The following is a 27,918-nucleotide window of genomic DNA, read 5'->3' on the forward strand; positions in this document are numbered from 1 at the left end:
TTCTCCTTTACCCAAATCCAGATAGCAGATGTTCTGAAAGAGCTGCAAAACCTGGACCCGTACAAATCAGCTGGGCTTGACAATCTGGACCCTCTATTTCTGAAACTATCCGCCGCCATTGTCGCAACCCCTATTACCAGCCTGTTCAACCTCTCATATCATCTGAGATCCCCAAGGACTGGAAAGCTGCCACGCTCATCACCCTCTTCAAAGGGGGAGACACCCTGGACCCAAACTGTTAGACCTAAATCCATCCTGCCCTGCCTATCTAAGGTCTTCGAAAGCCAAGTCAACAAACAGATCACTGACCATCTCGAATCCCACTGTACCTTCTCCGCTGTGCAATCTGGTTTCCAAGCCGGTCACGGGTGCACCTTAGCCACGTTTAAGGTACTAAACGATATCATAACCGCCATCGATAAAAGACAGTACTGTGCAGCCGTCTTCATCGACCTGGCCAAGGCTTTCGACTCTGTCAATCACCATATTCTTATTGGCAGACTCAGTAGCCCTGGTTTTTCTAATGACTGCTTTGCCTGGTTCTCCAACTACTTTGCAGACAGAGTTCAGTGTGTCAAATCGAAGGGCATGTTGTCCGGTCCTCTGGCAGTCTCTATGGGGGTGCCACAGGGTTCAATTCTCGGGCAGACTCTTTTCTCTGTATACATCAATGATGTTGCTCTTGCTGCGGGCGATTCCCTGATCCACCTATACGCAGATGACACCATTCTGTATACTTCTGACCCTTCCTTGGACACTGTGCTATCTAACCTCCAAACGAGCTTCAATGCCATACAACACTCCTTCCGTGGCCTCCAACTGCTCTTAAATGCTAGTAAAACCAAATGCATGCTTTTCAACCGTTCGCTGCCTGCACCCGCACGCCCGACTAGCATCACCACCCTGGATGGTTCCCGACCTAGAATATGTGAACATCTATAAGTACCTAGGTGTCTGGCTAGACTGTAAACTCTCCTTCCAGACTCATATCAAACATCTCCAATCCAAAATCAAATCTAGAATCGGCTTTCTATTTCGCAACAAAGCCTCCTTCACTCACGCTGCCAAACACCCTCGTAAAACTGACTATCCTACCAATCCTTGACTTCGGCGACGTCATCTACAAAATGGCTTCCAATACTCTACTCAGCAAACTGGATACAGTTTATCACAGTGCCATCCGTTTTGTTACTAAAGCACCTTATACCACCCACCACTGCGACCTGTATGCTCTGGTCGGCTGGCCCTCGCTACATATTCGTCGCCAGACCCACTGGCTCCAGGTCATCTACAAGTCCATGCTAGGTAAAGCTCCACCTTATCTCAGTTCACAGGTCACGATGGCAACACCCACCCGTAGCACGCGCTCCAGCAGGTGCATCTCACTGATCATCCCTAAAGCCATTACATCATTTGTCCGCCTTTCCTTCCAGTTCACTGCTGCCTGTGACTGGAACGAATTGCAAAAATCGCTGAAGTTGGAGACTTTTATCTCCCTCACCAACTTTAAACATCTGCTATCTGAGCAGCTAACCGATCGCTGCAGCTGTACATAGTCCATCGGTAAATAGCCCACCCAATTTACCTACCTCATCCCCATACTGTTTTTATTTATTTACTTTTCTGCTGTTTTGCACACATTTAGGCATTTAGCATCTCTACCTGCACATGACCATCTGATCATTTATCACTCCAGTGTTAATCTGCTAAATGCCTTTTGCACACAATGTATATTCTAGTGTGTTATTGACTTGTTTATTGTCTACTCCATGTGTAACTCTTGTGTTGCTGTCTGTTCACACTGCTATGCTTTATCTGGGCCAGGTCGCAGTTGTAAATGAGAACTTGTTCTCAACTAGCCAACCTGGTTAAATAAAGGTGAAATAAAAAATAAAATAAAACATCTCCCTCAAATTAGGCTCCTCCAATTAAGTTGGTCACTCAGACCATTCCCAGACAGACCTAGCTAAATTCTTGCTTGGGAAATATTATGTAGCTTTTTTGTTCCGTTTTAAAAATAACTATTGCAGCAGTGGAAGCTCCTCAGAGGAGGAAGGGAAGACCATTCTCATTGAAATTAATACGAGTAAAAATAGTATAACATTAAAGTTATCATTTTCAGATAAAACTATACTAAATACTGTATATTAACAGGTCACCTAACTAATTAATTGAAACACACTGTTTTGCAATCAGTCTACAGTAGCCTCGACAGCATTCTGTAGGGTGGCGCCATGGTGTAGCCGAAGCAGTCTACAGTAGCCTCGACGGCACTCTGTAGGGTAGCACCATGGTGTAGCCGAAGCAGTCTACAGTAGCCTCGACAGCACTCTGTAGGGTAGCACCATGGTGTAGCCGAAGCAGTCTACAGTAGCCTCGACGGCACTCTGTAGGGTAGCACCATGGTGTAACCGAAGCAGTCTACAGTAGCCTCGACAGCATTCTGTAGGGTGGCGCCATGGTGTAGCCGAAGCAGTCTACAGTAGCCTCGACGGCACTCTGTAGGGTAGCACCATGGTGTAGCCGAAGCAGTCTACAGTAGCCTCGACGGCACTCTGTAGGGTAGCACCATGGTGTAGCCGAAGCAGTCTTCAGTAGCCTCGACAGCACTCTGTAGGGTAGCGCCATGGTGTAGCCGAAGCAGTCTACAGTAGCCTCGACAGCATTCTGTAGGGTGGCGCCATGGTGTAGCCGAAGCAGTCTACAGTAGTCTCGACAGCATTCTGTAGGGTGGCGCCATGGTGTAGCCGAAGCAGTCTACAGTAGCCTCGACAGCACTCTGTAGGTTAGCACCATGGTGTAGCCGAAGCAGTCTACAGTAGCCTCGACAGCACTCTGTAGGGTAGCACCATGGTGTAGCCGAAGCAGTCTACAGTAGCCTCAACAGCATTCTGTAGGGTAGCACCATGGTGTAGCCGAAGCAGTCTACAGTAGCCTCGACAGCACTCTGTAGGGTAGCGCCATGGTGTAGCATCATGGTGTAGACGAAGGACAGCTAGTTTCCCTCCCTTTTTAATATATATATATTTTTTAACCTTTATTTAACCAGGTAGGCTAGTTGAGAACAAGTTCTCATTTACAACTACGACCTGGCCAAGATAAAGCAAAGCAGTTCGACACATACAACAACAGTTACACATGGAATAAACAAACACACAATCAATAATACAGTAGAAATATATATATATATACAGTGCCTTGCGAAAGTATTCGGCCCCTTTGAACTTTGCGACCTTTTGCCACATTTCAGGCTTAAAACATAAAGATATAAAACTGTATTTTTTTGTGAAGAATCAACAAGTGGGACACAATCATGAAGTGGAACGACATTTATTGGATATTTCAAACTTTTTTAACAAATCAATAACTGAAAAATTGGGCGTGCAAAATTATTCAGCCCCTTTACTTTCAGTGCAGCAAACTCTCTCCAGAAGTTCAGTGAGGATCTCTGAATGATTCAATGTTGACCTAAATGACTAATGATGATGAATACAATCCACCTGTGTGTAATCAAGTCTCCGTATAAATGCACCTGCACTGTGATAGTCTCAGAGGTCCGTTAAAAGCGCAGAGAGCATCATGAAGAACAACGAACACACCAGGCAGGTTCGAGATACTGTTGTGAAGAAGTTTAAAGCCGGATTTGGATACAAAAAGATTTCCCAAGCTTTAAACATCCCAAGGAGCACTGTGCAAGCGATAATATTGAAATGGAAGGAGTATCAGACCACTGCAAATCTACCAAGACCTGGCCATCCCTCTAAACTTTCAGCTCATACAAGGAGAAGACTGATCAGAGATGCAGCCAAGAGGCCCATGATCACTCTGGATGAACTGCAGAGATCTACAGCTGAGTTGGGAGACTCTGTCCATAGGACAACAATCAGTTGTATATTGCACAAATCTGGCCTTTATGGAAGAGTGGCAAGAAGAAAGCCATTTCTTAAAGACATCCATAAAAAGTGTCATTTAAAGTTTGCCACAAGCCACCTGGGAGACACACCAAACATGTGGAAGAAGGTGCTCTGGTCAGATGAAACCAAAATTGAACTTTTTGGCAACAATGCAAAACGTTATGTTTGGCGTAAAAGCAACACAGCTGAACACACCATCCCCACTGTCAAACATGGTGGTGGCAGCATCATGGTTTGGGCCTGCTTTTCTTCAGCAGGGACAGGGAAGATGGTTAAAATTGATGGGAAGATGGATGGAGCCAAATACAGGACCATTCTGGAAGAAAACCTGATGGAGTCTGCAAAAGACCTGCGACTGGGACGGAGATTTGTCTAACAACAAGACAATGATCCAAAACATAAAGCAAAATCTACAATGGTATGGATCAAAAATAAACATATCCAGGTGTTAGAATGGCCAAGTCAAAGTCCAGACCTGAATCCAATCGAGAATCTGTGGAAAGAACTGAAAACTGCTGTTCACAAATGCTCTCCATCCAACCTCACTGAGCTCGAGCTGTTTTGCAAGGAGGAATGGGAAAAAATGTCAGTCTCTCGATGTGCAAAACTGATTGAGACATACCCCAAGCGACTTACAGCTGTAATCGCAGCAAAAGGTGGCGCTACAAAGTATTAATTTAAGGGGACTGAATAATTTTGCACGCCCAATTTTTCAGTTTTTGATTTGTTAAAAAAGTTTGAAATATCAAATAAATGTCGTTCCACTTCATGATTGTGTCCCACTTGTTGTTGATTCTTCACAAAAAAATACAGTTTTATATCTTTATGTTTGAAGCCTGAAATGTGGCAAAAGGTAGCAAAGTTCAAGGGGGCCGAATACTTTCGCAAGGCACTGTATATATACAGCATGTACAAATGAGGTAGGATAGGAGAGGTAAGGCAATAAATAGGCCATGGTGGCGAAGTAATTACAATATAGCAATTAAACACTGGAATGGTAGATGTGCAGAAGATGAATGTGCAAGTAGAGATACTGGGGTGCAAAGGAGCAAAATAAATACAGTATGGGGATGAGGTAGATGGGTTGTTTACAGATGGGCTATGTACAGGTGCAGTGATCTGTGAGCTGCTCTGACAGCTGGTGCTTAAAGCTAGTGCGGGAGATAGGAGTCTGAAGCTTCAGTGATTTTTTTTTTTTTAGGTTGGAGTACATCCTCCGGAAGTTGTCATAATTACTGTGTAAATCTACTTACACAGTAATTATGACAACTTCCGGAGGATGTACTCCTACCTATCAGAGCTCTTGTAGCATGAACTGACATGTTGTCCACTCAATCAAAGGATCAGAGAATGAATCTAGTACTGAAAGCATGAGCTGCAGCTACAGTGCCTTGCGAAAGTATTCGGCCCCCTTGAACTTTGCGACCTTTTGCCACATTTCAGGCTTCAAACATAAAGATATAAAACTGTATTTTTTTGTGAAGAATCAACAACAAGTGGGACACAATCATGAAGTGGAACGACATTTATTGGATATTTCAAACTTTTTTAACAAATCAAAAACTGAAAAATTGGGCGTGCAAAATTATTCAGCCCCTTAAGTTAATACTTTGTAGCGCCACCTTTTGCTGCGATTACAGCTGTAAGTCGCTTGGGGTATGTCTCTATCAGTTTTGCACATCGAGAGACTGACATTTTTTCCCATTCCTCTTTGCAAAACAGCTCGAGCTCAGTGAGATTGGATGGAGAGCATTTGTGAACAGCAGTTTTCAGTTCTTTCCACAGATTCTCGATTGGATTCAGGTCTGGACTTTGACTTGGCCATTCTAACACCTGGATATGTTTATTTTTGAACCATTCCATTGTAGATTTTGCTTTATGTTTTGGATCATTGTCTTGTTGGAAGACAAATCTCCGTCCCAGTCTCAGGTCTTTTGCAGACTCCATCAGGTTTTCTTCCAGAATGGTCCTGTATTTGGCTCCATCCATCTTCCCATCAATTTTAACCATCTTCCCTGTCCCTGCTGAAGAAAAGCAGCCCCAAACCATGATGCTGCCACCACCATGTTTGACAGTGGGGATGGTGTGTTCAGCTGTGTTGCTTTTACGCCAAACATAACGTTTTGCATTGTTGCCAAAAAGTTCAATTTTGGTTTCATCTGACCAGAGCACCTTCTTCCACATGTTTGGTGTGTCTCCCAGGTGGCTTGTGGCAAACTTTAAACAACACTTTTTATGGATATCTTTAAGAAATGGCTTTCTTCTTGCCACTCTTCCATAAAGGCCAGATTTGTGCAATATATGACTGATTGTTGTCCTATGGACAGAGTCTCCCACCTCAGCTGTAGATCTCTGCAGTTCATCCAGAGTGATCATGGGCCTCTTGGCTGCATCTCTGATCAGTCTTCTCCTTGTATGAGCTGAAAGTTTAGAGGGACGGCCAGGTCTTGGTAGATTTGCAGTGGTCTGATACTCCTTCCATTTCAATATTATCGCTTGCACAGTGCTCCTTGGGATGTTTAAAGCTTGGGAAATCTTTTTGTATCCAAATCCGGCTTTAAACTTCTTCACAACAGTATCTCGGACCTGCCTGGTGTGTTCCTTGTTCTTCATGATGCTCTCTGCGCTTTTAACGGACCTCTGAGACTATCACAGTGCAGGTGCATTTATACGGAGATTTGATTACACACAGGTGGATTGTATTTATCATCATTAGTCATTTAGGTCAACATTGTATCATTCAGAGATCCTCACTGGCATTAAACTTATCTTACAAAAAACAATCAATCTTCACAATCACTAGTCAATGGTTGATGATATTACTAGGTCCTGCGTTGCATATAATCACTGCGGTGGCTGTTAATTTATCATCGAATCACAGCCTACTTCAACTTCGCCAAACTGTTGATGATTTAACAAAAGCGCATTGCCAAAAAGCACCATCTTTGCACAAATGTACCTAGGCATTGATGTTTATGCTTTTCTTAAAATCAATACACAGAAGTATATATTTTTAAACCTGCATATTTAGCTAAAGGAAATCCAGGTTAGCAGGCAATATTAACCAGGTGAAATTGTGTCACTTCTCTTGCGTTCTTTGCATGCAGAGTCAGGGTATATGCAACAGTTTGGGCCACCTGGCTCGTTGCGAACTAATTTACCAGAATTTTACATAATTATGACATAACATTGAAGGTTGCGCAATGTAACAGCAATATTTAGACTTAGGGATGCCACACTTTGATAAAATACGGAACGGTTCAGTATTTCACCGTAAGAATAAACGTTTTGTTTTTGAAATTATAGTTTCCGGATTTGACCATATTAATGACCTAAGGCTTGTATTTGTTTATTATTATATTATAATTAAGCCTATGATTTGATATTTGATAGAGCAGTCTGACTGAGCGGTGGTAGGCAGCAGCAGGCTTGTAAGCATTCATTCAAAACTCTTAGCAATGCTTGATGCACAGCGCTGTTTATGACTTCAAGCCTATCAACTCCTGAGATTAGGCTGGCAATACTAAAGTGCCTATTAGAACATCCAATTGTCAAAGGTATATGAAATACAAATGGTATAGAGAGAAATAGTCGACACGTCAAAAATCCTATAATAACTACAACCTAAAACTTCTTAACTGGGAATATTGAACAACTGGGAATATTGAACAACTTCATATGTTCTGAGCAAGGAATTTAAACTTTTGCTTTTTTGCATGGCACATATTGCACTTTTACTTTCTTCTCCAATGCTGTTTTTTGCATTATTTAAACCAAATTGAGTGTTTCATTATTTATTTGAGACTAAATTGATTTTATTTATGTATTATATTAAGTTAAAATAAGTGTTTATTGTTCATTCAGTATGGTTGTAATTGAAAATATTTTTGTAAAAATAACAATTACAACAATACTGAATGAACAATAAACACGCATATATATATATATATATGTATGTGTGTATGTGTGTATGTGTGTGTGTATATATGTGTGTGTATATATATTTTTTTATCGGCCGATTTAATCTGTATCGGCTTTTTTTGGTCCTCCAATAATCGGTACCGGCATTGAAAAATCATAGTCCGTCGACCTCTAGTTGGCACTATGCATTCGTGCAGGTAGTGTTATCCTGGCATCCGCCAAACCCAGATTCCTCTGTTGGACTGCCAGATGGTGAAGCGTGACTCATCACTCCAGAGAATTCGTTTCCACTGCTCCATAGCCCAATGGCGGCGAGCTTTACACCACTCCAGCCGACACTGCTCGGCCATGGAAACCAATTTCATGATGCTCCCGACTAAGTTATTTGGCTGACGTTGCTTCCAGAAGCAGTTTGGAACTCGGTAGGGAGTTGCAACCATGAACAGATGGTTTTTATATGCTAAGAGGTTTCTCCTCTCGGTGGTCCTGTTCTGTGAGCTTGTGTGTCCTACCACTTCGCGGCTGAGCCGTTGTTAATCATAGACGTTTCCACTTCACAATAACAGCACTAGCTCTAGCAGGGCAGATATTTGACAAACTGACTTGTTGGAAATGAGGCATCCTATGACGGTGCCACGTTGAAAGTCACTGAGTTCTTCAGTAAGGCCATTCTACTGCAAATGTTTGTCTATGGAGATTGCATGGCTGTGTGCTCGATTTATATACCTGTCATTAATGGGTGTGGCAGAAATATTCAAATACACTAATTTGAAAGGGTGTCCACATACTTTTGTATACAGTGGGGCAAAAAAGTATTTAGTCAGCCACCAATTGTGCAAGTTCTCCCACTTAAAAAGATGAGAGGCCTGTAATTTTCATCATATGTACACTTAAACTATAACAGACAAAATGAGAAAAAAAATCCAGATATTCACATTGTTGGGATTTTTAATGAATTTATTTGCAAATGATGGTGGAAAATAAGTATTTGGTCGCCTACAAACAAGCAAGATTTCTGGCTCTCACAGACCTGTAACTTCTTCTTTAAGAGGCTCCTCTGTCCTCCACTCGTTACCTGTATTATTGGCACCTGTTTGAACTTGTTATCAGTATAAAAGACACCTGTCCACAACCTCAAACAGTCACACTCCAAACTCCACTATGGGCAAGACCAAAGAGCTGTCAAAGGACACCAGAAACAAAATTGTAGACCTGCACCAGGCTGGGAAGACTGAATCTGCAATAGGTAAGCAGCTTGGTTTGAAGAAATCAACTGTGGGAGCATTTATTAGGAAATGGAAGACATACAAGACCACTGATAATCTCCCTCGATCTGGGGCTCCACGCAAGATCTCACCCCGTGGGGTCAAAATGATCACAAGAACGGTGAGCAAAAATCCCAGAACCACACGGGGGGACCTAGTGAATGACCTGCAGAGAGCTGGGACCAAAGTAACAAAGCCTACCATCAGTAACACACTACACCGCCAGGGACTAAAATCCTGCAGTGCCAGACATGTCCCTCTGCTTAAGCTAGTACATGTCCAGACCCGTCTGAAGTTTGCTAGAGAGCATTTGGATGATCCAGAAGAAGATTGGGAGAATGTCATATGGTCAGATGAAATCAAAATATAACTTTTTGGTAAAAACTCAACTCATCGTGTTTGGAGGACAAAGAATGCTGAGTTGCATCCAAAGAACACCATACCTACTGTGAAGCATGGGGATGGAAACATCATGCTTTGGGGCTGTTTTTCTGCAAAGGGATCATGATGACTGATCCGTGTAAAGGAAAGAATGAATGGGGCCATGTATCGTGAGATTTTGAGTGACATCCTCCTTCCATCAGCAAGGGCATTGAAGATGAAACGTGGCTGGGTCTTTCAGCATGACAATGATCCCAAACACACCGCCCGGGCAACGAAGGAGTGGCTTCGTAAGAAGCATTTCAAGGACCTGGAGTAGCCTAGCCAGTCTCCAGATCTCAACCCCATAGAAAATCTTTGGAGGGAGTTGAAAGTCTGTGTTGCCCAGCAACAGCCCCAAAACATCACTGCTCTAGAGGAGATCTGCATGGAGGAATGGGCCAAAATAACAGCAACAGTGTGTGAAAACCTTGTGAAGACTTACAGAAAATGTTTGACCTCTGTCATTGCCAACAAAGGGTATATAACAAAGTATTGAGAAACTTTTTTGTTATTGACCAAATACTTATTTTCCACCATAATTCTCAAATAAATTCATAAAAAAATCCTACAATGTGATTTTCTGGAATTTTTTTTCTTCTCATTTTGTCTGTCATAGTTTAAGTGTACCTATGAGAGAGGCCTGTAATTTTCATAATCTTTTTAAGTGGGAGAACTTGCACAATTGGTGGCTGACTAAATACTTTTTTGCCCAACTGTATATGGTGTAGCTAGCGCATGCAACTAGCTAGTTTAACCTACGCAAACACCCGGCTCAAACAGAGAGGAATGCTATGCCAGCTAGCTGGCTATGGCTATCCAACACTGGAACTCTTCCAAGTCACGGAAAACGTTTGGATTTATTAATAAATGTTTTGCGACCGTGGCCTGCCTGTGTAACTGCCTGCTGACTGTACACTGTGCTGCATGATTGTAGCGTGTTTACTAATGCAATAGTTCTAGTAGCTATGTTGACTATGGCGTTACTGACGTTGTTAGCTAATATGTTGATAATGATGTAGGCTGTGTGTGTAGCGTTTATGATGCTGTATGAAGGTTTGGATTTTTCTTTCTCGCCTGGTCACAGACAGCTGATGTGTTGTACACTGAAGTCCACAAGCAAAGGGAAAAGATGAGAGGAGGATTATACAACGATCGAAGGGATCATGCTGTTGATCAAAGGGATCATGTTGCTGCTATGAAGTGAACTATGTTTGCATGTGATCAGGGGCATATTCATTCGGCTGATTCTGTTGAAAAATAAATCTGAAACTGAAGCCAACAGAATGAAACCGGGATAAATATACCTGAATTTGTCCAAAAGAAACTCTCGTTTGTAACTGTTGGACTATTGATTACATCCTAGATCAGCGAGATGCAGGCAAGAGTGTGTAAGGTGATATTGAATGTGTCACTGTCCGTCACCTCGCTCGACCTGTGCACCTACGTTCTAAACTTCATATTAAACATCACCGACCGCCACTGTATTACAGGAAGGTACATTTTTACCCTGAAATGATCTCCTATTGAGATAAAAACGGCTGCATTGGGCCTTTTTTAAGAGATGTAAACCATATCCTCATACCGAACTCAAGCGAAGACATAACCTGTGTGTATAACGTGTATTACATGTGTATAAGGCTGTTTTGAAACAATATAACAGATTTGTACCTGTGTTATTCCCCTGTAGGTGGATGCCAGGTTAACCCCCCCTATGTTATTCCCCTATAGGTGGATGCCAGGTTAACCCCCCCTGTGTTATTCCCCTGTAGGTGGATGCCAGGTTAACCCCCCTGGCCACCATGGGTCTGGACCGCAATGCTCTTATGCGGGATGGCCTCCGCCTGCACGGCGGCGTGATCTACCCAGGGATCCAAGCGCTGTCGGCTGAGAAGCCCCGCGAAGTGACCAATACCCTCCCCCTGAGCTACGGCCGGGACGGCCTCCCGGACCTCCTCTATAAGTCTGATGTCTCCATGGACAGGAGCAAGCCTAGTAATGGCTACATGGGCCTGTACAAGAGCCCTCCACCAGGCATTCAGAGGGGGCCAGAGGGCCTAGACAGGATATGTGTGGGGCCTGGGGGGCAGAAGCCCTCAGAGCTGGGCCTGGGGGGTGCTGGTGCAGGAGCAGGTGGGTACCTACGTCTGCCCTGGGGGCTGAGCCCGGGCCTCTACCCCTTCATGGACACGTCCAAGTACGCCGCCCTCAGCATGTACAAGGCTCAGTTCCTCAGTCAGCCCAGCCCCTACCTGCCCCAGCACCTGGCCTACCAGTCCCTCTGTGCCTCCCAGGGGGGGAACATGAACCCTGCTGCTGCTTCGGCCACCGAGAGGCTCTACTTCATGCCCCCCTACCCCCCGTCCCCCATCTCTTCCCCCCTGGTGGGGTCTCCCATGAGGATCCCAGCGGTGTCTGTGGCCCCCACATCCATGGTACACTGTCAGGAGAAGGGACTGAGTGTCGGGTCTCGCATCCACCACGAGGGCTCTCCGTTTGGGCAGCAGCTTCACCAGCCTCCCCCTCCACCCCAGCACCTTCAGCCCCCCCACACAGACCGAGACAGACCCCTCAGCAGGAACAGTAAGCCCACTAGACCCACCTCAAACAAAGGAGCCAACAACAGCAGTGGTAGTATTAGTGGTGGTGGTAGTAATAGCCTTCCCATTGATTCCTCCCCTCGAGCCTCTACTCGCCTCCCCCAGCCTGCTCCTCCCCTGCCTCCCACTCTCAGCGACAGCACCTTAGACCTACAGAGGCCAGTCCCTCGAATAGGGCCACCATCTTCCTCCTCTTCCCAGTCGATGCCTCACCCATTCTATGTGAGCAGCATTGCGCAAGAGCACCCCTCCCCCGCCCGGCCCAGCCCCCACAAACCCAGACCCAGGGATGGGGCGCCAGAGCACAGGGCTGGGGGGTGTGAAAGGAAACCCAATCGGTCCCCTTCTAAACCGTCCTCTGAGCGGAAAACCCCACCAAACAAGACTACCAAAGACCCAGCAGACCCAAAGCCTCTGGATCTCTCTGGAAGGCTGCTGGAGTTTGACCTGCCTCCCAACAGCTTCCCCATCAAGATGGAAGCTCTGGGGCTTCGGTACGGACATCCCCCAAGCCGGGAGCTCCTGAAGGAGACCCTCTCACCCTCCTCCCACCCCTCCCATTCAGTGGTCTGCAGCACTTTCTCCAAGGCCCCAGACAGGCCAGAGAGGATCAGCACTTTGCACTCCTCCTGGGTGGTGCCTACACCTATCTCCACCATTGGGTCCACCCACACACACCCCCACCCCCCAGCCCTATCCCCCTCCCCCAGGCCCAGCCCAGACCCCCAAGGGAAACGCTCCTCTCCCTCAGTCATCAAACACAAGGTTATAGAGAGAGTCCTGCCCCAGTCCCAGCAAAACAGTCCATCCTGCCTCAGGGTTGGAGAGCCACATACTAACCCAATACCTTCCAATCACAAGCCTGCCTCCACGATGCCCCCGTCCCCCAAACCCAATGGTGATTGGCCCAATCACAGCCCCAGCCAATCAGAAGGTTCCCCCATGGCCGGCCATCATAGGGGCTCCACAGAGAAGCCTCTTAAAGCCCCCAAGAGGGCTGAGACGTCCCAGGAGGTGTCTCCCTATATTAAACGTCCCTGTCTGGAGAATACCAACGGGCACCCGCCCAGCCACCTTTACCTAGCTCACAGCATGGCCTACGCCAACCGATACCTGCACTACTCTGTACCCGACAGCATGGCCCTCCATTCTCTCCCTCTGCCAGGGAAGGGCCCAGCCTACCCTCACCCCGTCCTGCTGGGCAGTAGCAGCCTGTACCCCTCCCACCTGGCAGCCAAACAGCCCTTACCCTACCACAGCCTCACGTACAACTCCCAGGAGATGACCCACCCTCTGATGCACACACATCCAGACTCTAAAGCCCTAGAGCGGGCAGATCAGGGGCCCAAGTGCCGGGGCCATGGTCAGGACAAACCTAGGGGTCTCACAGAAGATTGTGGTGGGTCCCACAGGGGCCGAAGTGGTGTGGAAACAGGAGAGGGGTCCCACGTGAAGCCCAAAAGAGAGGACGGGGAGCAGGGAGGGAGCCAGCCCAGACCCACTTCCTCCTCCAGCCTCAGTACCCCCTCCAAAGACCGTATCGTCTGCATTGACCTCGTCCACTCCGACACAGATGGAGAGTCCACTCCGACAACCAACAAGCCGCAAGTCTCTGTCACCATTCCCATCGCCAGGGGCAACCAACACAAGTGTTGCCATGGCAATGAAAACATTAGGGAAGTGGAACGGGAGCCAAAACACCAACTGCATCACCACCACCCCCAGCATCTTCATCACCACCCCAGCCCAAGCTCCACCATGACAACTATCCACACAGACAGACAACCAGAAACTCTCTGTGTGAGACCAAAGCTCCTCCAGGAGACGGGCTGTCCAGGTGTGGCCTCTAGCCCACCTTGGGGCTCCCCAAAGCTGGTTAATCGGGCCGAGGAGAGCCCTGAGGACCAGAGCCCTTCCTCAGACCCAGGGGACCAAGGGGAACAGGACCAGAGCACCCTGCGCTGTGCCCGAACGTCTGGCGACCGCAAGTCTGGCGACCACATCTCTGGCAACCGCACGCCTGGAGTCTGCACAACTGGGGATTGTGACCGCAAGTCTGGCGACCACTTGTGTAGAGATGGCACGTTTTCTTGCGACTTCACGTCTGGAGAGGAGAGAGAAGAGATGGACAAACGAAACTCCTCCCACCCCATCCATAGCTACATGGGCCTGGGGAAGGAGAGGGACAGTGAAAGAGAGAGCGTTGGAGACACAGAGGAGTCACATGGAGAAGGTGATGAGGACGAAGAGGGTGGGCGAAGAGGCTCACGGAGGACCGGCCTGACCAAGAGGATCGCTAGCTCCTTGGGCTATGTGGGTGACCGCATCAAGTGTGTCACGACCGAGCTGTACGCAGACTCTAGCAAGCTGAGCCGGGAACAGCGCGCCCTGCAAGTGAGTTGAGAGAAATTCGGACGTATTTGGGGTGGGGGGCAGCGTTAGTGGATGTGATGGTAACATGACTCATTCATCTGAGGTAATTTACGGTTTATATGGTACGTTCCCATGTAACCTGTGCAGGAATCAAACCTACAACTACGGTCAATTCTGCCACTTATTTTAGCGGCCCATAGACTGTCATATTATTCAGACAATATATGACTTCATATAGGATGCGTCTTAGAATCAGTCTATGCTCCCCATAGCTGAAGTTGCAGGGTTGCAGGGTGAGGGTGAGTTCAGGGTTATAGGCTTATACCAGCCCTTTGTGGTTGCCTCTGAGATTGAGAGGACGTTTGAAGCATGTTGACAGTCAGTGAGTTAGTACAAGGCCAGTTCAAAGGTTAACCTAGGCCTGTGAGTTGTCTAGGCAACATTGGTTTGGTTGTTTGCGTGCTCTGTGTATCTAGCTTGGGAGAAATAGTGAAATCGAAAGGCAGGTTCCAAACGCATGTGTTGCTTGCTGCTGAGCGGTGGGGCTTCACATGGTTACAGGGCTGTGCTTAACCCCAACGTGAGCCAGAGGGGCTGGAGGGTGATGGATGGGGTTCCCCCTCCACCCACCCTGGCCTTATCCAAGGTGTCACATCCCTTCCCCCAAGGCTATTAGTGCCTGGCTCCTCACACTCTGAACACATTAAGACACACACACCAGGGTTTCCGTTAGCCGGTAATAGCCAGTTTTGTCCCCCAAAACTAAAATTGAAAAGACGATTAAATAGAATTGGTGCCCGCCAATTGTCTGGGAGAAGAGGAATAAATCCCATTGTAAAATACGACGTTTTAGCCTAGTCATTGATGTAAATGCCAGTCGATGTAAATACATTTGGCTGGTCATGCTTATCGGTCTATGTTAATTTGCATAATTTAGTGGAATTCATTTGGTGTGTGTACTGTATATTCGTTATCTTATTTAGCATACAGATACAGAGCCTTAGAGTGAGACATCTGTCAGACAGCGCTGTTGCATGTTGTGGTGCTTTCAAGACAACTGAAAAATATGAGGTCAAATCAGACGGCGCACAACCGGCCGTGGTGGGAGTCCCACAGGGCTGTGTCACAACCGGCCGTGGTGGGAGTCCCACAGGGCTGTGTCACAACCGGCCGCGGTGGGAGTCCCACAGGGCTGTGTCACAACCGGCCGCGGTGGGAGTCCCACAGGGCTGTGTCACAACCGGCCGCGGTGGGAGTCCCACAGGGCGGCGCACAACTGGCCCAGCGTCCTCCGGGTTTGGCCGGGGTAGGCCGTCATTGTGAATAAGAATTTGTTCTTAACTGACTTGCCTAGTTAATTACAGCTTAAATAAATGCATTTAAAATGACCTCAGTGATCTTCAGGTCGGAAAGTCTGAGCTCAAGAAAGAGGACCAAGTTCCTGAGTTGGTTTCCTGTTCAAAACTATTTCCCCCTTTGGAGCTCGTTTGTTTTCCCCAGTTTTCTTCAACGCACTGAAGTCAGAAGTTGGAGATTTCCGAGTTCTGAGTTGTTTTGAACGAGGCATCAAATGTCAAACGGAAGGCAGGCTTCATCAGCGCGGCACACACCACTTTGCTATGAGCTGGAGGAAGTATGCATTTTGAAAACATATAAGCTACTTAATTGTTTGAAACCTGAAGGTTTTACTGCATATTATGAGGCTGGTCTTACCTTGCTTCAAAGTACTGTTCTTATTAATCTCTGTCACATGAAACCTCTCGCATGTGCACTGCCCTTTTGAAAACAGTGTTTTCATGCTAAAATGATTATGGAACAAACATTCGCGAGTACTGCCTTGAGTGCCCTGCTTTGGTTATAACGTGAAGAAATCGCCTGATCGTTTAGCTTAAACTGTTAAACTTTCTGATCTTTGCTATGTAGCCTAGTCCTCCTGGTTGTAGGAATTTGGGATCTATCATCCCACACCTGTCTCAGTCTGTCTGGAATAGGCTATTTCTTTCTCCACAAGCTGACCAGTAGAACAGGTAGGCTAATTATTCTACTATAGTAGATTGACATAAGTTAGTGATTTTGTTGTTTGCTACTTGTCTTGTTGGCTGTTATTCTAACATGTTCAAAGTGCACATTCGGTAAGAAGGACCGCACATCGCTGCATCCTGGACTGGCATGTTCTGTTAATATGAATGACCATATTGTAAATGTGCTGTCATTCTGAGCACTTTGGGTGGACGCCCTAATCAGGTTATACACCTAATGCATATGGGTCCGGTACATTTCTCAAATGTCCAGTAAATTAAAATGTTGCTGGTCAAATGTCCGGCGGCACATTTTCCTAACGGAAACCCTGACACACATATACACACACACACACACACACACACACTGTAAACAAACACAGATTCAGTCCTGCACAACCGAACTGCGGTGCGTGATCAGACTGCATGCACTGAATCTACTTTTCTGCTTGTCATAGACCAACATTCTGGTTAGATTAGTTGTTAAAAAACGTGTGTGATTTCTGGCATAGACACACACACCTCTTATGATTTATCAATGAATGGGACAAAGGCACGTGTGTGTTAACCGGTTGGTTCCACCTGTCCATATGTTGCCATGGCTCCTCTAAACCATGTTGGTTTGTCGTAAATTGTCATGCTTGCTGATATAAAGCTATCAAATGCTAGATTTCTGGATGTTTATTATCATCTTAATAAGAGCCTCTGTCTAACTCCATTATTATAAATCATATACCCACAATCCCCCTTCCCAAAAAAAGGAAGTACATTGGGTACAGGGGTGTGTGTGTGTGTGTGTGTAAGTAACAGGGAGACTCCAATCCCCCAGGTCTGCGCTACTGCTGGGGTTCCTTTCTCCTGATAGTTAATAGGTTGGTTGATTGATTGACTAATGTTACTGATTGGTCAATCCTTGATTAAAGGGGAAGAAGCAGCAGGGCCACAGACACTGAGGAACAGAGTACAGACGTGTTAACATACAATACCTACATGCAATGATAGACAGACATACTGACTAAAATGATGGACAGAATATGATATGATGAAAATGATGGACAGAGTATGAAAAGGACAGAGTATGAAAAGGACAGAGTATGAAATGGACAGAGTATGAAATGGACAGAGTATGAAATGGACAGAGTATGAAATGGACAGAGTATGAAATGGACAGATATATTGAGCCCCCTCCCCCATTCTAATTGCATAGATGGAAGTCATATCACGAGAGGGGGATAATATAAGTCGACCTGCAGCTATCTGGGAGGTCAGTTCTTTACATTTCTTTATCTCACTCTACCCCTCAGACAGGCTTTCTCTCCTTCCCTCTGCCCTCTCTTTCTGCTACCTCTCCTTTTCTCTGCCCTCTCTCTGCGACCTCTCCTTTTCTCTGCCCTCTCTTTCTGCTACCTCTCCTTTTCTCTGCCCTCTTTCTGCTACCTCTCCCTTTCTCTGCCCTCTTTTTGCTACCTCTCCTTTTCTCTGCCCTCTTTCTGCTCTGCTACCTCTCCTTTTCTCTGCCCTCTTTATGCTCTGCTACCTCTCCTTTTCTCTGCCCTCTCTTTCTGCTACCTCTCCTTTTCTCTGCCCTCTCTTTCTGCTACCTCTCCTTTTCTCTGCCCTCTTTCTGCTACCTCTCCTTTTCTCTGCCCTCTTTCTGCTACCTCTCATTTTCTCTGCCCTCTCTTTCTGCTACCTCTCCTTTTCTCTGCCCTCTTTCTGCTACCTCTCCTTTTCTCTGCCCTCTCTTTCTGCTAACTCTCCTTTCTCTGCCCTCTTTCTGCTACCTCTCCTTTTCTCTGCCCTCTCTTTCTGCTACCTCTCCTTTTCTCTGCCCTCTCTTTCGGCTACCTCTCCTTTTCTCTGCCCTCTTTCTGCTACCTCTCCTTTTCTCTGCCCTCTCTCTGCTACCTCTCCTTTTCTCTGCCCTCTCTTTCTGCTACCTCTCATTTTCTCTGCCCTCTCTTTCTGCTACCTCTCATTTTCTCTGCCCTCTCTTTCGGCTACCTCTCCTTTTCTCTGCCCTCTCTTTCGGCTACCTCTCCTTTTCTCTGCCCTCTCTTTCGGCTACCTCTCATTTTCTCTGCCCTCTCTTTCTGCTACCTCTCCTTTTCTCTGCATTGCTTCTTCCCTTTTCTCAGTTTCTCCCCCCCCCCTCTCTCTATGTGAGCCCCAGGGCTAGCTGTATGTGCTTGCTAGCTGTGTTCATGTTTCAGGAAGGGAGATGGCAGGAACTAGGACTCACTGTGGCTGACTGCACTAGTCTAACCTAACCGTGTCTGGATGTGCCATGCTTGTTCGTTTATCTCTGTCTCTTTGTCCTGTTTTGGCCTCCTTTTAATGACACTGTGATTTCCTGATGCGATGTCTGCTTCTGTAACCGTTCAGCCCAGATTGAGGTTTAGAGAGAGGTGTGTGCGGCGAGGGCTAGAAGGTTAGTGGGTTTCATGGCTGCTTTCTCTGTGTATGTGTCTCTGTGGGTGTCCTGTCTGTCTGTGTGTGTGTGTGTTTAGCGGGCGATGATGCGGTTCTCGGAGCTGGAGCTGAAGGAGAAGGAGTGCGGGGGTGTGTCTGAGTCGGCAGCAGGACGGGAGTTGGCAGACGGCCAGCGGAGAGCGAGAGAGTGGGAACACTGCCAACACACCGCCAGGCAGGGAGAGAGGGAGGGTGAGTAACCCAATACACACACACACACACACACACACACACACACACACACACACACACACAGATAGGCAGGGTTTGGTCATAATATATACACACAGTGCGAGAGAGCGAGACGTGGGGAGAATCTTATTTTCAATTAGCGTTTTCTGCTTATCTGTGTAGAAAGAGGATAGAGGGAGGGGAGGAAGAGAGATCCAGTGGGTGGGGGAGGGAGAGAGAGCATTACAGAGATGGAGGAGTAAAGTTAGTAAGTGGATGAGAGAGAGGAATAGTGTCAGAAAAGGATTGGGGGAGAGAGGGGGAAAGAGTGAGTGGGGGAGGGGGGCTACTTGTGCTGGCGGAGAGCCCAGCTGTGTAGTGGAGCGAGGCCTGAACTGACGTGGGAGACTAATTATGAGAGTGAGTGAGAGAGGAGGAGGCTGAGAAGGAAAGAGTCATGCTCTGTGCAGCAGGGTCATGTCAGGGGGAGGAGGGGGGGGTTCGTCCTAAAACAACCCTTTTCTTCACTTTCTCTTGTGCTCTCTCTCTACCTGTTTCTCATAGGAGAGTCAGTATGAACTCTTTACCCCACCCACTGACATCTGATTCAAAACTCTATACCCCACCCACTGACATCTGATTCAAAACTCTATACCCCACCCACTGACATCTGATTCAAAACTCTACCCCACCCACTGACATCTGATTCAAAACTCTATACCCCACCCACTGACATCTGATTCAAAACTCTATACCCCACCCACTGACATCTGATTCAAAACTCTATACCCCACCCACTGACATCTGATTCAAAACTCTATACCCCACCCACTGACATCTGATTCAAAACTCTATACCCCACCCACTGACATCTGATTCAAAACTCTATACCCCACCCACTGACATCTGATTCAAAACTCTATACCCCACCCACTGACATCTGATTCAAAACTCTATACCCCACCCACTGACATCTGATTCAAAACTCTATACCCCACCCACTGACATCTGATTCAAAACTCTATACCCCACCCACTGACATCTGATTCAAAACTCTATACCCCACCCACTGACATCTGATTCAAAACTCTATACCCCACCCACTGACATCTGATTCAAAACTCTATACCCCACCCACTGACATCTGATTCAAAACTCTACCCCACCCACTGACATCTGATTCAAAACTCTATACCCCACCCACTGACATCTGATTCAAAACTCTATACCCCACCCACTGACATCTGATTCAAAACTCTATACCCCACCCACTGACATCTGATTCAAAACTCTATACCCCACCCACTGACATCTGATTCAAAACTCTATACCCCACCCACTGACATCTGATTCAAAACTCTATACCCCACCCACTGACATCTGATTCAAAACTCTATACCCCACCCACTGACATCTGATTCAAAACTCTATACCCCACCCACTGACATCTGATTCAAAACTCTATACCCCACCCACTGACATCTGATTCAAAACTCTATACCCCACCCACTGACATCTGATTCAAAACTCTATACCCCACCCACTGACATCTGATTCAAAACTCTATACCCCACCCACTGACATCTGATTCAAAACTCTATACCCCACCCACTGACATCTGATTCAAAACTCTATACCCCACCCACTGACATCTGATTCAAAACTCTATACCCCACCCACTGACATCTGATTCAAAACTCTATACCCCACCCACTGACATCTGATTCAAAACTCTACCCCACCCACTGACATCTGATTCAAAACTCTATACCCCACCCACTGACATCTGATTCAAAACTCTATACCCCACCCACTGACATCTGATTCAAAACTCTACCCCACCCACTGACATCTGATTCAAAACTCTATACCCCACCCACTGACATCTGATTCAAAACTCTATACCCCACCCACTGACATCTGATTCAAAACTCTATACCCCACCCACTGACATCTGATTCAAAACTCTATACCCCACCCACTGACATCTGATTCAAAACTCTACCCCACCCACTGACATCTGATTCAAAACTCTACCCCACCCACTGACATCTGATTCAAAACTCTACCCCATCAAAGTTTTACAGCATGTATTTGGATGTCTAACAGCCCTTCTCTCTCTCCCATCACCCCCCTCTCTCTCCCATCACCCCCCTCTCTCTCCCATCACCCCCCTCTCTCTCCCATCACCCCCCTCTCTCTCCCATCACCCCCTCTCTCTCCCATCACCCCCCTCTCTCTCCCATCACCCCCCTCTCTCTCCCATCACACCCCTCTCTCTCCCATCACACCCCTCTCTCTCCCATCACACCCCTCTCTCTCCCATCACACCCCTCTCTCTCCCATCACACCCCTCTCTCTCCCATCACACCCCTCTCTCTCCCATCACACCCCTCTCTCCGTTGCTTCTTTCTCCTCCCCTTTCTTCCTCTCCTCTCTCTGTCTTCCTCCCTGGTCTAGGTGGAAGAAAGGTCTATGGGAGCAACAGAGTCCCAGTCCTCCAGAGGTGTGGGGGCCAAAGGGAGAGCCTTTCCCAAGGGCAGGAGGCCTGGGAGGGTGCTAGAGATGGTGCCAGAGTGGGAGAGGGTGGGCGACGGTCACCTCCCATCCTGGCAATGGCAGACGGGCACCCCAAGGAGAAGGGAGGGCAGAATACGGTACCCACTAGCAAATGCACACACATCCTACAGGAGAAAGATGAGGAGGAGGCAGGAGAGAAGAGGGTAGAGGAGAAGGCAAGGATTACTTCAGGTGAGTGTGGGAGATGTCATTTTCTTTTATCTACCTGTTATAAAATCATCTTAGACTTCTGTCCATCTCACCCTTTCTCACACAGCTGTCTCGCTCCCATCCCTCTTTCTCTCTCTGTCCATCCTATCGCCCCCTCTCTCTCTGTCCATCTCACCCTTTCTCACAGCTGTCTCGCTCCCATCCCTCTTTCTCTCTCTGTCCATCTCACCCTTTCTCACAGCTGTCTCGCTCCCATCCCTCTTTCTCTCGCTGTCTATCCTATCGCCCCCTCTCTCTCTGTCCATCCTATCGCCCCCTCTCTCTCTGTCCATCCTATCGCCCCCTCTCTCTCTGTCCATCCTATCGCCCCCTCTCTCTCTGTCCATCCTATCGCCCCCTCTCTCTCTGTCCATCCTATCGCCCCCCCTCTCTCTGTCCATCCTATCGCCCCCCCTCTCTCTGTCCATCCTATCGCCCCCCCTCTCTCTGTCCATCCTATCGCCCCCCCTCTCTCTGTCCATCCTATCGCCCCCTCTCTCTGTCCATCCTATCGCCCCCTCTCTCTCTGTCCATCCTATCGCCCCCTCTCTCTCTGTCCATCCTATCGCCCCCTCTCTCTCTGTCCATCCTATCGCCCCCTCTCTCTCTGTCCATCCTATCGCCCCCTCTCTCTCTGTCCATCCTATCGCCCCCTATCTCTCTCTCTGTCCATCCTATCGCCCCCTATCTCTCTCTCTGTCCATCCTATCGCCCCCTATCTCTCTCTCTGTCCATCCTATCGCCCCCTATCTCTCTCTCTGTCCATCCTATCGCCCCCTATCTCTCTCTCTGTCCATCCTATCGCCCCCTATCTCTCTCTCTGTCCATCCTATCGCCCCCTATCTCTCTCTCTGTCCATCCTATCGCCCCCTATCTCTCTCTCTGTCCATCCTATCGCCCCCTATCTCTCTCTCTGTCCATCCTATCGCCCCCTATCTCTCTCTCTGCCCATCCTATCGCCCCCTCTCTCTCTGCCCATCCTATCGCCCCCTCTCTCTGCCCATCCTATCGCCCCCTCTCTCTGCCCATCCTATCGCCCCCTCTCTCTGCCCATCCTATCGCCCCCTCTCTCTGCCCATCCTATCGCCCCCTCTCTCTCTGTCCATCCTATCGCCCCCTCTCTCTCTGTCCATCCTATCGCCCCCTCTCTCTCTGTCCATCCTATCGCCCCCTCTCTCTCTGTCCATCCTATCGCCCCCTCTCTCTCTGTCCATCCTATCGCCCCCTCTCTCTCTGTCCATCCTATCGCCCCCTCTCTCTCTGTCCATCCTATCGCCCCCTCTCTCTGTCCATCCTATCGCCCCCTCTCTCTCTGTCCATCCTATCGCCCCCTCTCTCTCTGTCCATCCTATCGCCCCCTCTCTCTCTGTCCATCCTATCGCCCCCTCTCTCTCTGTCCATCCTATCGCCCCCTCTCTCTCTGTCCATCCTATCGCCCCCTCTCTCTCTGTCCATCCTATCGCCCCCCCTCTCTCTCTGTCCATCCTATCGCCCCCCCTCTCTCTCTGTCCATCCTATCGCCCCCCCCTCTCTCTCTGTCCATCCTATCGCCCCCCCCTCTCTCTCTGTCCATCCTATCGCCCCCCCTCTCTCTCTGTCCATCCTATCGCCCCCCCTCTCTCTCTGTCCATCCTATCGCCCCCCCTCTCTCTCTGTCCTTCCTATCGCCCCCCCTCTCTCTCTGTCCATCCTATCGCCCCCCCTCTCTCTCTGTCCATCCTATCGCCCCCCCTCTCTCTCTGTCCATCCTATCGCCCCCCCTCTCTCTCTGTCCATCCTATCGCCCCCCCTCTCTCTCTGTCCATCCTATCGCCCCCTCTCTCTCTCTCTGTCCATCCTATCGCCCCCCTCTCTCTCCATCCTATCGCCCCCCCCTATCTCTCTCTCTGTCCATCCTATCGCCCCCTATCTCTCTCTCTGTCCATCCTATCGCCCCCTATCTCTCTCTCTGTCCATCCTATCGCCCCCTATCTCTCTCTCTGTCCATCCTATCGCCCCCTATCTCTCTCTCTGTCCATCCTATCGCCCCCTATCTCTCTCTCTGTCCATCCTATCGCCCCCTATCTCTCTCTCTGCCCATCCTATCGCCCCCTCTCTCTCTGCCCATCCTATCGCCCCCTCTCTCTGCCCATCCTATCGCCCCCTCTCTCTGCCCATCCTATCGCCCCCTCTCTCTGCCCATCCTATCGCCCCCTCTCTCTCTGTCCATCCTATCGCCCCCTCTCTCTCTGTCCATCCTATCGCCCCCTCTCTCTCTGTCCATCCTATCGCCCCCTCTCTCTCTGTCCATCCTATCGCCCCCTCTCTCTCTGTCCATCCTATCGCCCCCTCTCTCTCTGTCCATCCTATCGCCCCCTCTCTCTCTGTCCATCCTATCGCCCCCTCTCTCTCTGTCCATCCTATCGCCCCCTCTCTCTCTGTCCATCCTATCGCCCCCTCTCTCTCTGTCCATCCTATCGCCCCCTCTCTCTCTGTCCATCCTATCGCCCCCTCTCTCTCTGTCCATCCTATCGCCCCCTCTCTCTCTGTCCATCCTATCGCCCCCTCTCTCTCTGTCCATCCTATCGCCCCCTCTCTCTCTGTCCATCCTATCGCCCCCTCTCTCTCTGTCCATCCTATCGCCCCCTCTCTCTCTGTCCATCCTATCGCCCCCTCTCTCTCTGTCCATCCTATCGCCCCCTCTCTCTCTGTCCATCCTATCGCCCCCTCTCTCTCTGTCCATCCTATCGCCCCCCCTCTCTCTCTGTCCATCCTATCGCCCCCCCTCTCTCTCTGTCCATCCTATCGCCCCCCCCTCTCTCTCTGTCCATCCTATCGCCCCCCCCTCTCTCTCTGTCCATCCTATCGCCCCCCCCTCTCTCTCTGTCCATCCTATCGCCCCCCCTCTCTCTCTGTCCATCCTATCGCCCCCCCTCTCTCTCTGTCCATCCTATCGCCCCCCCTCTCTCTCTGTCCTTCCTATCGCCCCCCCTCTCTCTCTGTCCATCCTATCGCCCCCCCTCTCTCTCTGTCCATCCTATCGCCCCCCCTCTCTCTCTGTCCATCCTATCGCCCCCCCTCTCTCTCTGTCCATCCTATCGCCCCCCCTCTCTCTCTGTCCATCCTATCGCCCCCCCTCTCTCTCTGTCCATCCTATCGCCCCCTCTCTCTCTCTCTGTCCATCCTATCGCCCCCCTCTCTCTCCATCCTATCGCCCCCCCCTCTCTCTCTCTGTGTCCATCCTATCGCCCCCCTCTCTCTCCATCCTATCGCCCCCCCCTCTCTCTCTGTCCATCCTATCGCCCCGTCTCTCTCTCTCTGTACATCCTATCGCCCCCCTCTCTCTCTCTCTGTCCATCCTATCGCCCCCCTCTCTCTCTCTCTGTCCATCCTATCGCCCCCTCTCTCTCTCTGTGTCCATCCTATCGCCCCCTCTCTCTCTTTGTGTCCATCCTATCGCCCCCTCTCTCTCTCTGTGTCCATCCTATCGCCCCCCCTCTCTCTCTCTGTGTCCATCCTATCACCCCCCCCCTCTCTCTCTCTCTGTCCATCCCGTCGCCCCCTCTCTCTCTGTCCATCCCATCGCCCTTTTCTCTCTCTCTTTCCATCTCATCGCCCTTCTCTCACAGCTGTCTCGCTTCCATCCCTCTTTCTGTCTGTCCATCCTATTGCCCCTCTTCCCCTCATTACCATAGATGTCTCATCTCTCTTCTCTGTTCCCTCTCTCTTTCATCACTGTCAGTTCCAATCCTCTCACTGTGTGAGGGAGGGAGAGAGGTGTTTAATCCTGTCTGAGTGGAGAGAGAGAGAGCAGGACAGCCATTCTCTTCAGCCGTGCTGTTCCTCTGCTGTGCTTACCCTCCCTCTTCAGAGCTGTTCTTTTCATCTCCTTTCTTCCCCCGGGCTGTTTGGCTTTCTGTTCCCGTTCCCCTTTTCTTTTGGCATGTGGCATTACACTCGATCTCCCAATGCTGGCAGGCGAGAGGGATTGTCCTCCCTGTGCATTTGGGGAAAACACTATTTTACCTCTTTTCTCTTTTCCGACTTCTCGCTCTCTCTCACTTTATATATACACACAGCATCATAATACTATGCTTAACGTGAGGCTTTAAGCTCATCAGCTTGACAAAAAGTGGGCACTGTGTATGTGTGTCTTTGTTGCATTTCTGTGTCTGCATGTGTGTGTGTTTATGTGTGTGTTTGTTGCATTTCTGTGTCTGTATGTGTGTTTGTATGTGTCCTTTTTTCGTTCTTCACTAACCTCCACTTCCTGGGTCTTCAGATGTCTGTGTGCTGCCTACAGCTCCTCCTAGTAATGATGATGATGATGAAGAGGTCAGGAAACTTAAGGTGTGTATTGAGCTGAAGGGGCTCTGCCTCCGCAAGCCCTCTGCCTCCTCCCCTGAGAGACTAGAGGTCAAAGAGGAGAGGGCATGGTCATCACATCACAGCCCTTCCTCCCTGTCCCGGACACTCCCCCCAGCCCAAGCCCCGCCCCCGCGGGACAGGAAGTTCAAGGTCGACCCGGAAGTGAAACCTCTGCCGCAGAAACCAGAGATCACGAAGAGCTGGGCCAGAGAGATGCTGGCTAACGGAGATGCTAAACGCGGTAGGCACAATGAAGGTTGCAGTGATTTTTCTGTTGCTTTGTCGTCAGTGATGGTGGGCTTTCACTGCTGCTGTGTTCACTATAGAGCAGTCTTGTGCTTGGTGCTAAGATGTCCCGTATTATTCCTCTATACCCTCAACATCTCCCCAACATCTGACTTCTGTGGTTTCAACACCACCACCAGAGAGGAATCTATGCTCTTTATGGTTTAGCCAAAAAAATAGATGTGCTTTGTGATGTCACTTCCTCTCTATGTTAGCAGTGTGGTCATCCTACCAGGGTTTCAGGGACATGAGGGATGTCGGACACTTCCTTCTGGGTCCAGGGGGCCTATGTACATCTCATTGGGGGGTTAGAGAAGCTGTGGTTCTCTCTCTCTCAGGGGTTAGATTCATATGCTTCTGGGGTCTGGATGCACAATCTCTCTCTCCGGGTTGAAGAGCTCTGGAGAAGTCGTGTGCCTAGCTTGAGGAGAGAGAGTGTTTGTGGGAGAGCATGTGCGCATGCCTATTCAAAATATGGGGGCAGGTGTATGTGACTAACGTGATGAATGACTGTTTCCCCTTGAGGCCAGTCAAATAGAGAGAGCAAGAGAAACAGAACGAAGGTCTGTTAAAGTAGGGCTTTCCATGTGCTCACATCATAGAGAGAGGGATTAGAGACGAAGAGTAAGAAAGGGAATTACCTGGGGTGTATTCATTACGCTGTGGAAAACATCTAGTCTGTTGCAAAATGTGTGTGTCTCCCAGACTGATGTTCATCCTCATTAATAAATCAGCACACAAAGAGAGCTAGTAGATCTTTACCTCCTCTCCCCTAACCGTCAGGGTCTCGGTCTCCTCACCCCTAACCGTCAGGGTCTCTGTCTCCTCAGTTGGATTACTCCCTTTGACCCAGCAGAGGGACAGATCGGCCCCCCAGGGGCCCTTGATGGGACCAGGCTGTGACCGGGGATCCAAGGAGCCCAGGAGAGGAGGGGTGGCGGTGAAGACTGTGGGTCAGTTCCCCCTCCCCTCTGCCCCCGAGCCCCCCACCGGTGACACCGCCTCTCTCAAGCCACGTCGTCATGGTGACATGGACAAACCCAAAGGCAAGCGGCCGTGCAAGACCAAACACACCAGCCAGAGGGAGAGAGAGATGGAGCGGAGGAGAGAGCTGCTGAATGGCGCCAGCAACCAGCACGGCAGCACTGATCTGGGAGCAGCTCTGGTGGACAAGGTGAGAGTGGCAGTGTCAGCGTTCACAGATTCCAGATTTAACAGGCTGGTAGGGTGACCAAATGGATTGCGGTGGCAAGAGGACGGAGGAAGTGAAAGGGAAAAGTAGTACGGAGGGAGATGGAGAGAGGGAATAAGACCGAGCGAGAGATGGAATACCTTTACAATGTTTAAGAGGGCTGCTGCTTCT

At 48.8% G+C, this 27,918-nt stretch overlaps 1 protein-coding gene across 4 annotated transcripts in view; it reads left to right on the top strand.

Moving 5' to 3' along the window:
- LOC110520505 (BCL-6 corepressor) overlaps positions 1–27,918 on the top strand; it is a 78,842-nt gene that overhangs the window by 20,861 nt on the left and 30,063 nt on the right. For 2 of the 4 annotated variants that reach the window (XM_036975056.2, XM_036975060.2), the window contains exons 3-8: positions 11,293–14,514; positions 17,719–17,775; positions 19,022–19,175; positions 21,615–21,905; positions 26,185–26,511; positions 27,386–27,729. In XM_036975056.2, coding sequence (XP_036830951.2) covers positions 11,293–14,514; positions 17,719–17,775; positions 19,022–19,175; positions 21,615–21,905; positions 26,185–26,511; positions 27,386–27,729 — 4,395 coding nt within the window. Of the gene's footprint in view, positions 1–11,210; positions 14,515–17,718; positions 17,776–19,021; positions 19,176–21,614; positions 21,906–26,184; positions 26,512–27,385; positions 27,730–27,918 lie in introns of all 4 variants that reach the window. The other 2 variants (XM_090230279.1, XM_036975058.2) reach the window with 2 other exon arrangements.

Source organism: Oncorhynchus mykiss, chromosome 3, assembly GCF_057628025.1.
Source record: "Oncorhynchus mykiss isolate SJ-2025 chromosome 3, ASM5762802v1, whole genome shotgun sequence".
Taxonomy (NCBI): domain Eukaryota; kingdom Metazoa; phylum Chordata; class Actinopteri; order Salmoniformes; family Salmonidae; genus Oncorhynchus; species Oncorhynchus mykiss.